General features: G+C 37.9%; 1 protein-coding gene across 3 annotated transcripts in view; it reads right to left on the reverse strand.

The window, feature by feature from the left end:
- Positions 1-18,903, reverse strand: part of TBC1D5 (TBC1 domain family member 5) — a 316,602-nt gene that overhangs the window by 144,501 nt on the left and 153,198 nt on the right. For all 3 annotated transcript variants that reach the window (XM_066319616.1, XM_066319630.1, XM_066319620.1), the window contains one exon: positions 11,511-11,577. In XM_066319616.1, the coding sequence (XP_066175713.1) occupies positions 11,511-11,577 (67 nt within the window). The remainder of the gene's footprint in view (positions 1-11,510; positions 11,578-18,903) is intronic.

Raw genomic sequence — 18,903 nt, forward strand, 5'->3', positions numbered from 1 at the left:
AGAAATTACTTGGAAGCTGGAATCTGCCTCAGTTTTAGTAGAGCTGAATGATATTTAAAATCCTTTCTAAACAGCTTTCACTAATTCATTTCTCTACTATTTTGAATGAAGACTAATAAATTAAACTTTACAATTCTAGAGACTTCTAATATTGGTAACACTGTATAATATGAACAAGCAATCCTAAAAAGACAACATTTAAAATTGTATAGTCCTACTACATAAAATATTATCTAAGAGCCTTGTTAGCCCAGGGTTGCAGAAAACCCACCAGTCAACATTAAATGAGCAATGAAGATTGGAAGTCAAGTCTACCACATTCCATTTGCTCCACTAAGTGAAGGACTTCAAGAGCTAATTGGAACCACCTGAAGTATGAATAAGCACATGCATTTACTTTTGATCAAACTAGAGAATTAAATGCACGATCCTGTGTTATATCACCTGTAGACTGTACAATTAAAGTCAAATGTTCACTGTTAATGTTTTCTGATTATTTTGTAAATATTTTTCATTTTAGATCCTTATTTTAGTATCCTGTCTAATGTACTATTGCATATGTCATAAAGTCTTAATAATAATAATAATAATAAATACATAGAAGACCTTGCTGTGGTTTGGCACTGGTCCAATGCCAGACACCCACAAAAGCCACTCGGTCACCCTCCCCTGCTACAGCTGGACAGAGGAGTGGAAAAAAAAAAATTGAGTTAAGGACCAGGAGAAAACACCCCAAGGGCAAAACAGCCTCAAAGTTGCAAAGTGAATTTACTACTAATAGAGTCAGAGAAGGATAATAAGAAGTAAAAGAAGCCCTTAAAGCATCTTTTATCTCCCCAACCCCTCATTCCTTTCCACTGACAGTGCAGGGAGATACAGTATGGGAGTTTTGGTAATTTTGAAATCCAAGGTTTTCTTCCACTGCTCTGAAAGAGGAATCCTTCCCCTGTGAGACCGTGGGGTCTCTTCCATGGGAGACAATTCTCCACAAACTTCTCTGGTGTGGGTCCACTCTAACAAGCAGCAGCCAAACTGCACCTGCTGCAACACGCGAGTCCCTCCTGTGGCCAGACATTCATCACAAAACTGCTGTGGTGTGGGTCTCTCTTTCCATGGGGTGCAATCCTCCAAGGACAGGCTGCATCAGCCTGGAAGCAGGGGACCTCTCTCTCCACTGGATTCCCACTGGATCAGAGCCTCCTGCAGGCATCCACTCACTCCTGCATGGGCACCTCCCCACAGGCTGTGGGTGGATCTCTGCATCCCCCGTGGATCCTCACGGGCTGTGGGTGGATCTCTGCATCCCCTGTGGATCCCCACGGGCTGTGGGTGGATGTCTCCATCCCCCACGGATCCCCACGAGCAGGAAGGGCACAGCTGTCTCACCATGGTCTCGCCATGGCCTGCAGAGGAACCTCAGCTCCAGGGCCTGGAGCACCTCCTGCCCCTCCTTCTCCACTGACCTTGGTGTCTCCATATTGTTTTTCCTCACATGTTCTCACTTCCTCCTCTTCTCTGACTAAAAGAAAAACTGTGCATGCCCCGTTTTGTTTTGATTTTCTTCATAAATCTGTTATCACAGAGGCATTACTAACATCTGTACTTGGCCTAGCTTTGGCCAGCAGCATGTCCATCTTCAGAGCCACCAGGGATCGGCTCTGCTGGACATGGCGGAAGCTTCCAGCAATTTCTCACAGAAGTCACCTTTGTGGCCCACTGCTACTAATAACCAGGCTGTGCTAAACCAACTCAGACCTCAATGAGAAAGAAATGATTGGAGTAATAGTTCTTTAAGAAACTTAATTTCATATGTGTTATTGCTGCAGTAGTTGTCAAATGTAAAATATCTACTGGCATGAGTTAGGGATAGTTGCATTACTTCAAAGCAGGAAAAGTGCTCAATATGTATGAAAGAAAAAGCAGGCAAATCAATGAAGGGATTAATTCTGCAAGATTTGTTCATAGTTTTCATCTCTTCCTTTCCATCTTTTGAAATGTACACTTAGGTCATAACCACAAGGGTTTAAATCTCTCTGCCGAAGAATTGTATAGTGGGGTCTGCTATAAGACACACACACTTTCTTTCTTATAAGAATGAGGCTGACCTCTGAGCAAACCACATACAGAAGTCTATTTTTCTTTCTTTTCAACAGGATATGATTTGTAGATATGATTCTTGTTAAGGCAATTACAAGCATCAGATTTTCAGATATAGAAGCCTGCAGTCTGGAACAGACGTGTTCCTCTCAAGTTGACTGTTAGTAGATATCACAACAATCAGGACTTTACACCAGAAAGTCTAACTAAAATTCTACATGCACTTAAATAGCATTTTCGAAGAGGTATGTGAATCTCTAAGGTCTAACATCTTACTAAAAGTCACTGGAGTCCCATTATTGATCATCTATAGAGGAACGAGTAACTGTGAACTCTTTCAGAATGTGCGACATCAATAATGTAACAATATGTCTAGGAAATAACTTTGAAGTTCAGATAGTTCCAAGAGCTTTACTGAGGCAACCTTGAGCTGGTGCATGTTGGGGAGAGTTGACAAAGACCCTCTCCACTGACAGGCAGAAGCAGAACACCTGCCTCTGGCTCTGCTGTTAAATTTCAACCTGCAGCATAATGGTAAAACCAATACATCAAGCACAGATATGCAGAAGAATGCAATGGTAGCCCATTAAGGCTCCTTAAAAAATACATACCCTGTTCAGAAGAGGAAGAAATACAGTTGAGGGAGACTGGTCTAGCACAGACAGCAATCACTGATACTTCACTTCTGCATTTAGTGATTTAGAGGATAAAGCTGGTGAAATGTATGAATGCAGATCCTGCCAAAGTCCAAAACTTTGAAGTAAGAAGTATTTTCATACTATCATGTTCAGACAACACCTAAACTCTGTAGAAGACACTAAAACCCATAGAAATGTAAAAATGTGAAGAACCACATGGCACTACAATCTATATCACTGAAAATGGGCAAAAGATTCAGTTCTGGGACTGCAGGGCGTCAGATCTACCAGGTAAATATTACTGTCCATAATTTGCTTTCAGGTGAAACTGCAGTTAACAAAGAAATACTATCTATTGGGTCATCAGATATCATTCTTTTGTCTTGTGGATTTTTGAAATATTTCATGCCAAGTTCTGAAATCTCTTTTTTGAGTCCTTGAATTTGGTATTTACAACAACAACAACATTTAGAGAACAAAGAACATTCCTCAGTCTGTGGAAGAATACTGCTATACTACCGAAACATTTGCATACATATTTAGGATTTCAATCTAAATCTCAAGCTTATTCCATCCTCTAGACCAATATTAAAGGATAAAATGGATAGCCTCAGAGAGATCCAAAGAGATTCTTGAGCAGTGCTGCTAGTACTAGCAAAATCATCTTAAAACAATGGCATGTGTGCTTCCAGAAAAGCAAATTTCACATTTTTATACTAGTTTTCATCTTCAGAATGTGCTTTTTAAAATGCTGAGACCCAAACTTGGCTCCTCAGGGGCACTCAATGAAGCAACAGGCTACTGAACAGGCCATCAGAAAGAAAACTAATTCTCAAATTATTGTGTCATATGTTTTCCAATATGAGATCTTTATTGATAGGAACATCAAGTATCTATATTTAAATATTTAAATAGAGGCAACAACTCCTTTCAAACATACTGCATAAATCCAAGAAACATGCATAGTTTGTATTATTTATTATGTCGTAAAATCAACAGTTGGGAAAAAAGTGAGGCAACTGCCAGGAATGTAATAAAGACAGAGTTAATTCTATAAAAACAGAGGAAAAAAACCTCAATTGAAAGGTAGTATCAAGTAATAAGAAGCAGAGTTTCTAAAAAAACGTTTCTGAAACACACAGATTTTTATTTGCTACCCTGAAAATCCACTTGACAGCTTTAATGTGAAGGCTTATCAGTCTGCTTGGAAAATACATGTATTTTCCTCTGTTTCTCAAAGTCCTGCCTCAGGATACGTGGCAGAGCTAACAGCCATGTAAGTGTGAATATGCATGGCTGTGTTGCTTGGAGGCTGAACATTCAAAGGGCAGATTTTTCTAAACAGTTCAGGTTTCATCTACTTTTGGCTGACATACAGTTAAAAAGGTTTGTGTGAAGAAAGGTAAAATAACTTTCTTAAGGCAAACATTCCAGCAAATAAAGTTATATTATAGTTAGCTATGCTCCTTAAGCTACCAGTGTGTGTGTAGCACAGCTCAGGGAACTGAAATAAGGCTGCACTGGCGGCAGGATGCTCTTCCAGCACCCTTCCTCATAGCAGTAGGTCTGACACAGAACCCCAAGACATCGTTCTCCATATTCCAAATTGTCCACTTTGCCTTGGTGGTTCTCAGCCAAAGAGCCAAGTCTGGCCTTTGGAGAGCACATGATCTCCAACTTTTGACCAGTTCAGCTTTTACAAAAGAATTCTTGTTACAGCCTTTTCAAAGTCTAAATTTCACCAGCCCATTTTCTTCCATTCATTACTTTCTGCATACATTTACAGAATGGTGAGACAAAATGTACTATTATGTTCAACTATTTTTATTTTTGTATTGTAACTGAGTTTGCCAGTTGCAGGGTCAAAGCCTTCTGGTTTAAATCTCCCAATACCTTTGAAATCCTTTGCATGTACATGTAGAACATTTGCTTCCTACTTCTCCTGACTACAGAGTTCTCTTCTGCTGTTTTACCCCTCTGCTCACACCCACAGTTAGGCAGAGCTCTGTGAATTGTGTGTGTTCACATGCATGCAGCCTTGTTATACAAACATGCATTTGCTAAGGAAAAGGTAAGAGCTTCCTGTAGGACACAACAGAAGTTAAAAGCTACAGCTCTACAAATCATCCAACTAAAAATCAGATGTAAGAGTGCCTCCTGACATTCAGATGGAACCTCTTGTTGCTGCATGTCACTGTAAAGAGCCTGTCTCTGTGTGTCCTTTCTACCCTTCACTTAGACACTCATAGACTTCAAAAAGATACCGTGAGCCTTCTCTTTTCCAGGCTGAAAATTCCCATCTCTCTCAGTGTTTCCTCACAGAAGAGCTGCTCCAGCTCCTTCACCATCACAGCAGCCCTTCGCTGGGCACTCTCCAGTATGTCCATGTCTTTCTCATAAAGGGGAGCCCAGCACTGGCCACAGTACTCCAGGTATGGATTACAGGGAAAGGACTACTAACTCGGATCTGCTGGCAGCACTGCTCCTAATCCATCCCAGCATACTATTAGCTTTCTTTTCTGCAAGAGAACATTGGTGATTCATGTTCAATTTTAATGCCTGCCAGGACCCCCAGGTCCTTTTTCCAGCCCCCAGCACATTACCTGCTTCTCCATCTTCCCTGGGGCCAATGTACAGCCAACTGGCCTATCTCCCTGCATCCTCCTTAGCTTTCCTGAAAATTCCTCCTTGTCCTCAGTCACATCTCCCAAATGCCATCCAAGTCTGAAGAATATTGCGAGTGGAAAAGTAAAAGAAATTCATAATGAAAACCACTTTAAATTTAGTAAGGGAAAATATGGTATCAGTTGATTGTGGTGTCAGTGGTATATATGCTGATTTTATAGTACAACAGAATAAATTAAGAGCGAACTAAAATTTCCCCTGGCTTTCCATGGATTTTAAAAAATACCATTCTCTCTTCCATGGTCTCTCTTCACAATCTAAGTCTTTCCTTCTTGCAGCCAATCCATAAAAAAGCATTCTACTGACAAAAGATGTTGGTAACTCAATCCTTCCTTTCTGATTCTCTGTCAAAACCATCTCAAGCTTTAAGTAAATGTCTTAAATTTGTTTTTCGCTATTACATTGAATAAAGCCAGAAAGCAAGTCTATATTACCATTTCTATGCCTTTGGAAAGTAATATAATTTTCACTGGAAAAAATTAAAAAAATCCACCCTTTATGTTTGTTGAAATGTTTGTATCTTAGAAAAATATACTGAATATAGGTTTTCAGCTCCTTAATGACATTTTATTCTTCCTTGTTTTATGATACCCTTCACCAGTTCCTTAGGACACCAGGCAAGGAAATCAGCAACAATCAGCTATGGAAGGAAGAAGTAAATAATAGAAATTTGACAAGATAGAGATGGGAATTATGTAAATTTCCTTAAAGAGGAAAGAGGAAAAAAAAGGAAAGTAATTTTAAAAGAATTCAAAGAAAATCAGAAATCTTCTAAGCTTTTAATAGGTATGACAGTGATTTCCAGGATTTGGAGTAAAAAAACCTGTTGGAGGAAACTTATGATCAGTGCTGTCACTTCCTCTTGCTGGAAAAAGGAGATCTGCAAGATGGAATTCCTAACAACATCACAAACACTGACAAAATGAGAGTACTGGCACAGACTACCACATCCAGAGAAAGATTCTTAGCACATTATGAACATGATCCTTCAGAAGAATCAAGGAGAGTTTACATGGTCCCAGAAAAAATTAAGTCATATTGAAAAGGCCTCTTTGCACATAAAGGGCATCAAGTGGAACAGTGTCTAGCAAATGGTTTAGGATAAAACAAAATAAACATGGATGCCAGTTCGACTACTTCCTTGTGGAAAGAGAGAAAGGATGCAAGTGCACTCCACTTCTTGCAGAGTGGAGTGGCAGTGACAATTTCACTGCATTGCCTTCTGTACCAAATTTTTCTTACCTCAAAATAATCAAAAAACCCATAGAAACAAGCTTGTTCTTTACATCTCTTGATTATGTGTGGACATACAGTGAACAAAATCAGGAAAATAAGATTATAATTGCACAGGAGTGACTTAAAATTAAAAGAATAAAGTAACATCATCTGTGTATGAACAAGACTAGATAGACTTGTGTAGATGGAAAAAGGCTGCTTCCTAATAGACTAAGACAAAGCTTTTCATAAGGTGGAGGTATGTAAGTTGCACACATCTTCACAGCATGTTTAACGTGTAAGGACAGAGGCTATGTAGCCACTTCTGGTTCAACTGTCAACAAAAGCCACAGGTCAAAGGGCAACCCAACTGTTTTCAGCACCACTTTTGGAAGCAGGAAGAACCAAGGAGGAACAGCTTGCACCCCTTGCCGTCTTTCTTCCTCACGCTCAGTGTCAGCCCTGCAGTTGGCTGGCACACAAGAAACGCCTCAGCCAGCAGGACCACATTGCCTTTTTGCATCAAGGAAGGAAACATCTGGTAAGCAGAATCTGTAAGAAGGCAGGGGGAGAAAAATGGAATACTAAAGTCTTTCTTATACTAGATCCTCTGCCTGTTTGAAATATGAGCGCAAGAAGGAATACACCTTGTCTACACAAACCCACAGCTTTGAGCAATCATCATTTATCATGGAATTGAAGCCGCGGAGGAAAGAACTTTATCTTGATACATGGGGTAAGAATTAAACTTACATATATGTGTGGAGATGTATTAAAAAATTATCCAACATAGCAGTCATGGGTCTTTGAATCACAGAGTTAAGTTAACAACACAAGTATGAAAAATGAGCTTTTTAGGATACATATTTATTAGAAGCAGTATTAATGTATGAATCCACCTTGAAAGAAAATAAGTGTCCTTGAGATGTTAGATTCTATCAGCCAAATTGAATGCCTGCATCAATGGCTCTCCCTAAAAGTCATAATTAGGTCATTAAAATATATTTAGAAAAATAGCCTGTAAAATAAAGTTAAAAAATACTCACCTTCATTTTATTTCATAGGTCACTGTTATACCATCTAATAAGATAATTAAAAACATGCAAGCAGCTGGTACTGAGGCTAAACAGATTAATGTAATAGTCTGTAGTCATATGTGCTGGCAAGGGGTTCACCTCTTTGGCGAGGAGAAGGTCAGCTGCCCTTGGGAAGGGAGGAGAAAGACAGTATTTCTACTTTCCAGTGGCACTGCATTGCAGATACTGAAGCTAAAGACCCACATCTATTTTCCTTTTCCTTTTGGTGAAGCCCAGCCCAGTTGGACACCCAAAAAAGGCATTAACCATAGCAGTAAAATAATACCCTAGAGCAGAGCTCAAATATTTTCCTTAAGTTCCTTACATTTAAAAGTTGAAAGTGATTATATGTCTAAATCCTTGTTCAAATGTTTCTAATAGTGGACTTCTAATTTTGATGACATAGTTCTAGGAAGCAATTTTCATAATTTCTTATTAGTAAAGCTTCTTCCCAAGTACACAAATAATAGTTCCATTAGAGCCTAAAGACCAGTTAGAAAATTCTCTGTAACCTGACAGGACGTACTCATAAACTCAAAGAATATTTAGAATATTTAGTACATGTCAGTCACATGTACTTTTCCCTTACATTACTTACAAACTTTATGACCTAAAGGGAAATGCTCATTATCTGAACACATGCACATTAAATCTGTGCTGTGATCAACACAGGCAAGAGTCACAAACTCTAAGGTGACACCTTCATATTAAAACCATACAAATAGTTCTGGAGCACCATAAATGTATCAAAGAATAATGACATGCTATCCTTTATTAACATACACACTTGGAATCTTGTACTGGATAGTGTAGAATTGTCCTTTAAAATAGAAAATGTGGGAATCAAGCAGCCTTTCCTGCGGCTTATTTTTTATTGTGGTAACAACTTTTTTAAGAGTACTTTAATAACAAAACTTACTAATATTCAAATATTTTTGAGTAACCTCTTTTATTTAAGTTGCAAAGGTCTATTAATGATAAAATATAAAGCAACTTCTGTTTGAGCTAAAATTTTCAATACAAATTTTTCATGTCTTAACCTTCTGCATGCATGACATCTACCATGATCCAAAGATGCCTTTGCCTCTTTTATGGCAAAAATTCTGGTCTCATTAAAATACGATAGACTGAAATGCATTGGGTAAACAAGACTATCCTTAGTTTTACCAAATTACTAAGTTACTAAAACAATATTCCTTGACGGTATCCTAAAATAAGTCAAAATCTCTAATGACTCCTTAAAGAAATAAGAACCATTTACCATCCTTACTTTTCAAGGTAGTTTAGGATTCACTTTTCATCTTAAATAAGGTATTGGTGGATGCTCATTATTACTTAACATGCAGTCCAGAACTATAACTATCAAAACAATATCCAGCCTAATAATGAAATTTACAGCCAGTCTCATTAGATGATTGAAATTACTTGCCATTGAGCAACCAACATATATTTCACACCTCAAGCACTACTACTAAATAACAGTGACAACTTGCCAGCTATGAAAAGTCAGAGGTTACTTTTACATACATGTATACATATATACCTCTCCAATACACATACACACTATATATCTTTTTAACTATCTTACCTTTAATTATATCAGTAATACTTTGGCAATGAGATATGGGACCTCTCTTAAAAGACCGATTAACTTCAGTTTTCTAAGCTGGGCTGTAATCCTCTCTGACAGAATATGAGTATTAGTCAGTGGACCTTGTAGCCAATGTTGTACTTACTATATGCACTTTGGACTAAGGAATACAGAGATACAAAGACCAGCCTTTACCTCCATCAAATCTGTGGAGCATTAAAAACGCACTAAGGTTTAGGCTGATTTAGGGAAAGGGCACCATGCTCTGTCCTCTCACTTATTTCTAGCTGTCCATGCTAGCTACATTCCCTGCATTGGCACTGATACCATGGGAAGCTTTGGCAGGAGGACACTGAGAATGAAGTCATCAGAAAGCTCTCCCTATGAAGAATGAACAGGTTGGGCTGGGTTAGCTCCCTGGACTAGCTCCCTGAGAGAAAAGTGCTACTACCTGAGTGGAGCAGGGATGAGAAGAAGGGCTCAGACCCCAGCTCCACAGCTCACAACATTCTCATGGAAGCAAAGTCTAGCTAAAGCTGCCTGCTTCTTCTACAAGTCTTGTCACTTGGCAGGTACAAAAGCTGGTGTTTGTGAGTTGGTGACTCAGGAATAAGTTTAATGGTTTTAATGGCAGAGACAGCTCTCAGCTTTCTCTTGCTGCTCTGTTTAAATTCTATCTTGCCCATTTTTGAGATACTGATTTGTGGTCTCTCTATCTACACATGCCTCTCACCGAAAAAATATGAAGATTATCCTGGGTGGTAATTTTTGGCCCTTCTTTTAAGTTAGACAATATGTTGCATGCAGAAAACATGAATATGACAAGAAACAGAGTCATGCAGAACCCTAAAATGGATCTTCTAATATATTTTATCAAAGTGGATATACTAACTACCCTAGAATAGTTTTATATCATCACAAAGTAGGTTTCATTAGAGTCAACTCACTAGGATACAGAAAACTGTAAGGATACCTAAATCAACCCACCCCAGTTCCACTCTGTCCCTGCAGACACACGCTTTGTTCCAACCTTGCTCTTAGTCCAGAAGTTTCCTCTGGGTGTGTGAATCGCAGCAAACTCTTGGCTGTTCCCTCTGCATCCTTACAAAAAGTCTTTCTTTTCAACATCCTCAAGACCAGGCTGTTCGCTCCTTGCTCTTCTTGGCAATGTCTCAGTCTCCAGCCTGCAACAGGTTCTTCAGCATTGTGTCCCCTCCCTGCCACCCCACGCCTGAGGCTCCCCATGACCAGCACAGCTCACTGCCTGCACCACCGTGCAACATTCCCCACCCAGCCAGCTGCAACCAGGACAAGGAGAACAGGCAGGTTCCTCCTGCCTGCCTGCACCTCTTTGAAGTAGAGATTCCAGCAGAGCACAAACCAAAAGTGAAAAAAATGCCAACCAACATAGTCCACTAAATGATTTGAAAATAATCATGTGGTAAGCTTGTTTTGTTTTACCATACTTAAACACGAAAATCAGATGCAATCCTTCTGGTTAGCAGAAATCATACTATTAATTTATTAGTCACAAAGACAAAGATATTTTTGTAGCAGACTCAGTATTTTGCAGGGTAAAGGATGAAAGTATATACCTGCTGATTAGCTTTCTGTGCTTTCAAGCACAAGACACTCTCAGGTATGTACCCAAGCAAGATTCAAGCTCAATGACATTGCTGAAAAAAGTTTCTTAAACTGGTGTTTACTGCCAACAAAATTGAAACAATATTTTCCTGTCAAATAATCTCAAATTTAACTAATCTTGGCTTTGGCTTTTGACATGAAATAATAAGGAACTAGAGCTCCATGTAGTCCATCAATCCAGTTACTTTGGAGTAGATCAGAAAGGTGATCATTGGTGAGTTGAATATTTCAACATTTATCTTAGTTGCTGTGACTTCACTTTATTGAATACTTTGGAGGAACAAAAACCACAAAAAAACCCCTTTAAAACTGTTTAGGCTTTCAAATATCTTGTACATTCATAAGTTAAACATTTTGAACAACTTTCTAAAAACTTGATAATCCAGAAAACAAATTTTCAGATAATTCCTTAATTAAATACTTCATGTTCTTCTGCTCACTGTTTCAGTTTAGAATACACAATCCTCTTAAGGTATAAGATCTGTTCTTTTGTTTTAATAGATTACGCTTCTTATTATAATCAACCTTCTTAAAATTAGAAAATAGATATAAAAAATTACCAACCTGTAAGAAATAAAAGTTCCATCTGAATCTGAGGTGGGGGGTGTGCTTCCATTTTCATTTGATCCTGCTAATACAAAAATAAGAGAAAACACCTTTGTTGTAAGACAATCTCTGGTATGAACACAACATTGGTGACAAATGCAACTGATTTTACCTTATATGGTAACTTCAGTTACAACAAAACTCACCTAAAACTTACATAGACAAATCTCAACTTTATTTCTTCAAATTCTTACAGCCATCTTAACTAGACTTCAAGTTCAAACTGGAGTCTGAATGTTCTGAAAACCTGATACTTAATTTCACTTTCAGTTTTGATTGAGGCCCTTCTCAAATTATTAAACACAATTTAACTAGTATAGGGTTACAGAAGTACACCATATAAGTAGGTGAGCTTGATTTCACCAACATTAAGTCAAAAAACGTAAAAGTTCACCTGTTTTGTGAAAAATTCTACGCTGACTTTGTGATATTAGGTGGGGTTTTGTTTGTTTGTTTTTGTTTGTTGTTTTTGGTTTTTGTCAGAGCACAAGTTCAAAGCTTCTCTGAAAATACCTATTAAGATGTCTACAAAACATCTTATTTTACATCCTTTGGGCTGGTGATACACAGAACAGTGATGTTGCTAGAAATCAAGGATTACAAGGAAGTTTCTAATCTATAACTTTGTCTATTGAAAGACTTCTAAAAGGCAGGAGTCATGTATTTTTCAAAGCAAATTTATTCTTGTCCCGTTTCATACTGTTTATTCTTGCCCTGTCATTTAGCTTGATAATTCTCCTACATCCCTGTGTGCCTCCTTAGTTAATTTACAGGTAGCACTGCATAACTCTGTTCTCTGCTCTGCTGACTGAAACCAAGTTATTTCAGTCCTTTCTTCTAAAAAGAGAGGCTTCATATTCCCCATTTTCTTTAACTCAGTCCTTCTTACACATGAAAAAGGAGGGACAGGAGCTATAGACAGCATGCTAAAAGTTCAGAGTTGATAATTTGGACAGTAGTTTTTCTTCTCTATCAAACAAATCTTGCTCAATACAGCCGACAGTCGCACTGCTCCATCCTGCAGTTTCACAGCCATCCTTAACCAAACATGCCTGCACATTTACTCCCCATTTTTATTTACAAAAAGAAGTTTTCAGTTTACACTAAAAATTCTTGCTAGTGCAATACTGTAGTTCACACAATGTCAAGCTGTTTGCAGTCCTATTTTCTTCAGAAACCACCAGTCGTGCCTGAATACTCTATTTGCACTGGCACTACATATTACCTTCCAATAATTTTACTTAATAAAAGTCTATCAGGTCTCATTCTGTGGCAAGACAATAAATGAAAATATTGGATAAGACTGGTTCAGCCCCACGTTTCACTAAAAAGAATTCTTCCATTAAAATTTGCATTTCTGTATTCAGCCCAAAATTACTATACTTCACTAATATCTATAATTTCTATTTCACAGAATCTCCTGTGACACTACATCAGATGGTTTTCTGAGGTTCAGACAGATCTAATGTAATTCCTGAATGTATATTTTGAAAAGCAAGCAGGTTAGCTGGCCACAATGTCCCATTTAACAAAAAAAAAAAAAAAAAAAAAAAAAAAAATCTGGAATAAAAGTTACACAATTTTCTTTGCTTTTCTCTCTTACTTCTTTCTTAAAAACTTTCTTAAAGCCCTGCACAGATAATGGTGAGCCCAAACAGGTGCTTTGCTATCACTTTTCTTTCCCCTGTTAATCTAAGTACAGGTACTATATTTCCACCCATCAGCCATGAACTAAAATACTAAAAATTGTTCCATGCAGCAGCATTTGTCAATATTCTTGAAGTCTGCAAGTCAGATTATTAGTTCTGCTAATTTACAGCATCTACCCAACACTCCCATCTATTTTATTGATTTATTTTCAGGCCTTTGTGTGAAACTCTATTTCTACTGAAAATTAAATATTTTCTTTTTCCAACCACAGCTGGATTACATTTAGTATTATTTGTCCATTCACACTGCAGAATGGTACTGGTTTCCTTTCCTAGTGAGATTCTTTACAGTCAAGTAATGTTTTCCAGTTTATTTAAATTCTTATCTTATGATCTGATTTAACTTAATTTTTGCTGATTGTCACTATAACCCCACATTTTCTGATATCCAGGATGTGACCTTCTTTGCAGATCAAGCTGGTTTTATTTTTTTATGATCTTTGCTTACTCCAGACATTCCTTAAAAATACTTAGTAATTCACTTTGGCATAGAACTTCCAAGCGTGTCTTTTCTCATTTAATTTGGAATACAGGGTTTTTTATTAACTTTTGCACCTTTGTCTAAAATAAATCCCAAACCTCTACTACATTTTAGTCAAAAATCACTCAGTCCAGTTGATTTCACTAATTAGCTCTCTCCATTTATTTTGAAAATGGAAATCCTACTTAATCAATCTGCTTTTTGTTTACTAAATTTAACTAAATTAACAACACCAGATATTTCATCCAGGAGCCGACCCTCCTGTTATTAATAACCATCTGTTCATTTTTTTTTCTCATATCTTGTAAAATAGTCTCCCATATTGGGACAATTTTCAGTAATATGCTTTTTCATATATTACCCATCTCCACATCTGATCCTGAGCATTCAGAGAAATGACTGAACTACGTTCAGTCTCTGTTAAAGCCATATGGCCAGGTGCAGTGATACTGGGCAAGTGCTACAGGGACACAACACATCAAAATGGGTCCTGAATGCACTACTGCACTTCACTTACACTTAAACTAAGAATTCACTTACCAGACTAGTCAGACAAAACCAACCCTTATTCACAATGCTAAGCTGACATAATGAAAAAACATCTTTTCAAGAATAGCAACATTATCTTCCTCCTTTCTGAAGAATGAATTTTAGGACTATCTCAAAAATGCATGGACTTCATCATCTTTCAACAAAACCATTTGTCCTGCTTCAAGAGTGAACAGGACTTTGCAAAGAAAGCAAGGATAACAGTTATTCTTTCACCAGGAACCCCACAGCTGGTGGGATCCTGGGTCTGCTACGTCCACCGAGCTGTTTTTCACAAACTACTCTAAGTGTAGCTTGCTTTATTCTGAAGACGATTTTCTTTATTGAAATGATTACCAAAATAGTTTAGCATTTTGAATTGTATATCCATTGTTAATAAATCTCATAATCATACAAGTTACTGTTTGGGTGCTTTTTTGTGAGCTGTTTTTGCCGCCTCATCATATCATTAGCAGCAGCTACCAAAAATGGATAGGGCTAGGTGTATTCAGCTCTCAAACCCAGGATTTAATTACCCTTCTGCAATTGCTCCCTTGCTCTATCCTCTTTAAGATGGGTATGTCTGTTATGACACCTTGAAAGATGATTAAGATGTCATTCACTGAAAGTGATAAAAATCATAAAGTAAAGAGCAAAGTACTCATTTTCTTAACAGAAGACTCCCTATATTTTACCTAGTTTTATCCAAAGGGTTTTTTAGCAAATCCTATCAGATTTCCATAGTTAGTGATATAGAGGACAAATGAGACTGCTGCTTCACTAACTAATGACATTAAGCTGTGGGAATCCATGCCCTGGATCACCTCTCCTCAGGAAAGTTCCAGTTACTCCTCCTGAAAGATATGGTGAACTCCCAGTAGAAGAGATAAACTACTTCTATCTTCTTCACTGATAATGACCCAAATTTCTGATAAAATTGCAATGTATACTGAACAGTTATGAACGTAAGATTCATGATGCTAGTAACGAAAATTGTGGTCCCCTTTAAAAAAATGATTCAGTATTATCCTAATCCTTAATTTCCTTCTAAAACTCAAATACGGGAAGAAGAGTTTTGCTGAAGAAACAGAGAATGCTCTAGTAACCCTGCCACGGACCTCGTGAAAAGCTTTCCTAACTGCAAACACACAAGCTAGGGGAAAAAGGGTAAAATAAATCCTGCCACACTTTCAGAGGAAAGAGAAGGGAAACGAGCAATACTGTAACAAGCACCTGTATCAAAGTAAGTAGCAGCCCTATTTCAGTACTAGAGCAGTTACTAGTTTTAATACAATAATAAAAAAAGGCTGTATCCTTCCAAAGGGCCTGAAAATTACCAGGATTGCTGCTTCTTTAACTGCAGCAACTACCTCTCCTGAGAATGAAAACTTTCTCCTGAAACTGCCTCATTTTAGTGAAGCCTTTTCTTGTGCACAGAGACCAAGGGCTAAAGGGAGCTGGGAGCTGGGCAGCCAGGACCTGACACTGCTGGACACAGCTAAAGGCTGTTTCAAGAAAAGTTGTGTAACTCAAACTTGACACTTTCACTAAATAATAAAAAAAGAATATTTCAAATGCTAGCTTCTTTAGACTTCTGAAATATGTGGAGAAGATTTGCAAACTGTACACTTGCTAGGGTACTAGATTCACCCAGAACACATGGGCTTGTCCGGTGCAGTAACTGTTACCTTGTCAAGAACATATTTGAGATTATAGGCACAGCATAAAATGCGAGGAACTCAGAATAAGGAAGATGCCTTCATTTCCTGAAGATTACCTGAAAACTATGTAGAAATTGTAACAAGAAGCCTGATGAAAACTTGCAACAGACTATTACACTGATAGAATCACAGCACTATTTAGGCTGAAAAAGATTTGTAAAATCATTTGTAAAAACACTAACTCAGCACTGCCAAGGTCAATGTTAAACCATGTCCCTAGGTGCCACATCTTTAAAAAAAACAGATGTCTTTTAAATACCTCCAGGGATGAGGACTCAACCAACAGGATATTTTCTCACAGAAGAGCTTTTCCAAGGTGCAGTGCACAGTTTCCACTTTAGGTAATAAGAAGAAACTGGACAGCATTTCAAAGCCCCAATTCACAGGTGGGAAGACACTCTGGGTATGCTTCAGGCACAATGAACACTGAGCTGAAGAATGTGCTCAGCAACAGTAAAAAAGCATGTGAAGAGTGAGGTAAGGATCAGACATTTCTCCCTCATCTCTTTCATTATGTCTTGAAAACAGCAATTTCCTGTGAGATGTAAAAATTCAACACTGGACTTTTAAGGAGAAGGGGTGGGATACTGTCATAACCAGCTGCAAGTTCACGAAGACAAGAAGCTTGAGTGACATGGCTTTGCTTGACGGCTGAAGTCCTAATTAAAAAAAAAAAAAAACACTCAAATTTTTTTTCTTTTGAAAATATATTTTGATACTGAGGAATTGTCTTTAAGTATATCCATATTTCTGCACACGTGTATGCATGCACATATGCATGTGCGTATGTGGGAACACGTGTATTTATGCAGTGCAAACCAATTTACCAATCTTGAGTCACCTACGAAAAGGTTTTATGGCAGGCAGTTTAGGAATTTGTGAGAAAAGGGATCCTACTTAGGTAACCAAACTGTGCATTTCCTTGCTCACAAGTGTCATGATGGAGACAGATCCTTCTGCCGACCTGTCTGTGCTCTGCTTAATGTTTTCCTTTGTATTCTAATCAAAGGTTAAAATGTTGTTAAAACACAAGATTTATTTAACAGTTGTGAAAATTTAAGTTGATATAAACACTTGATCATTAATGCAGTGTTTTATGATTAGAGACAAGTCAAATTTTAACACAAATCTATGCTTGCAGCCTAAGGTTGTCAATTCTTATAACATGACTTCAAAATTCCATGCTATATTAATTTTCAGCATATTTAAAGGCTTAATAATTTAATGATTTATCTAATTTTAATTTATACTTTCAAAACCACTTTGAACAATCTGAGGTGCCACTGGAGATCACAACAGTGGTCCTGGTTAAGTCAAATAATAATTATAGCGCTTTCACTTTAAAGATGAGATTATTTTTAATTATTGAGTGAAGTACTTGAGGTACCATACTTATATAATTACGCTACTCATTAAATGGTTATTGAAAGCTGAAATGTAATTTTAATGACAGCTACCTATTTTTCTTTGCACACTTTATAGATGACAGATCAGTCAGGAATTCTAGTTTGCTCAAAAAAATCCTTGCAGCTGCACTGGTTCTTTCAGGTGTAAAACAATTAAGCTGTTCTTTTTTTAAAACTTTAAACATTTTTTTCCCTCAATGATATTGATATAATATACAGAAATTAGTAAAAACAGAACAATAAAGCATGACTATTTTTTCTTCTTCACAATAATATCAAAATGCTGGCCCTAAACTATATAAATTCCAAACAATATCCCCTCAAAATTGTGACAGTACAAATATGGAAGAATAATTTTAGTCAAAATGTGTTCCTCATATAATACAAACAACAACAAAAAAATTGCTTAACAGATTGCAGACCTTTATTGTGAGTATAAAGGGGTAATCAACATACAATAAGCATTTTACTATGCATTAAAACTATATATAATACCATGAGATTTCTTTGCTTTTTCAAACATCAAGGTTCACAACTCTTCAAACATGAAATTCCTTTCTGCTATTTACTCCACAGATAGATATTCATCAGACTGATCTGGATAAAATTTATTCTAACATGTATTCCCACAATTGACACTACAGAGCTGTGGTCTCAGAAATGAGCACCTAAACACTTATGCTCTGTATCTTAAGCCTTTATAGACAATGTTTGAAATTCAGGGTATTTCTCTGTTGTTTCAAAGACCCGTATCTTGTCCAAATTAAGCTTTCCTTTTTCACAATGAAAACCAAACAGAGGAGTAAATTTGTTTCATTAACAATATTAAAGCAAAGATTTCTGAGTTCGCTGTATGGGGAAAAGGCAATAAAGTTTTGAAGAGGGAAAAACTGCTTTGTTCCTTCAATCCCCTAGTTGAAATTAATTATAGCAAATGTTTATGAAAACATCTGTTCCATACAGTTATAAATTCTTAATTTTAGCACGGGCGATTCCAAGCTCCTCTATTATTTGAAAGAGAACAGTCTGACAACTGAAAGGTTTACAAAAGAGCAGAAATTTGTATTTCTACAGCACCAAATACGCAGTTTGGAAAGTCTTCAGGATCTCCGCAGCAAAGAAAAAATAAAATACAAAAAGGCTAAGACGACTGAAGCTTTCTGATTTGGGTCCGCTGATAGACCAAAACCGAAGGGGGAGGAAGGGGGAAAAATGAAAACAGAAGGAGGACTAATCCAGAAAACATACGGCAATTGGAGATTTTAGTACATGAAGTGGATGTTTAAGAAGCGGAACGTCGCGGAGCCGCGGCTTTCCGCGCGAGGGCTGCGGGCGGGGAGAGCCGGGCGCTGCCGCGCGCCGCCAACAGAGGGCGCTGCAGAGTTTGGGAAGCGGCGGCCGCGGCTGCCGGCGGCTCCGGGAGGGCTCGGCCACCCCCGCCGCGGCCTCGGCCCGCCCGACCCGCCGGACCCTGCACAGCCCCTGCCCGACCCGCCGGACCCCGCA

Source organism: Sylvia atricapilla, chromosome 1, assembly GCF_009819655.1.
Source record: "Sylvia atricapilla isolate bSylAtr1 chromosome 1, bSylAtr1.pri, whole genome shotgun sequence".
Classification (NCBI taxonomy): domain Eukaryota; kingdom Metazoa; phylum Chordata; class Aves; order Passeriformes; family Sylviidae; genus Sylvia; species Sylvia atricapilla.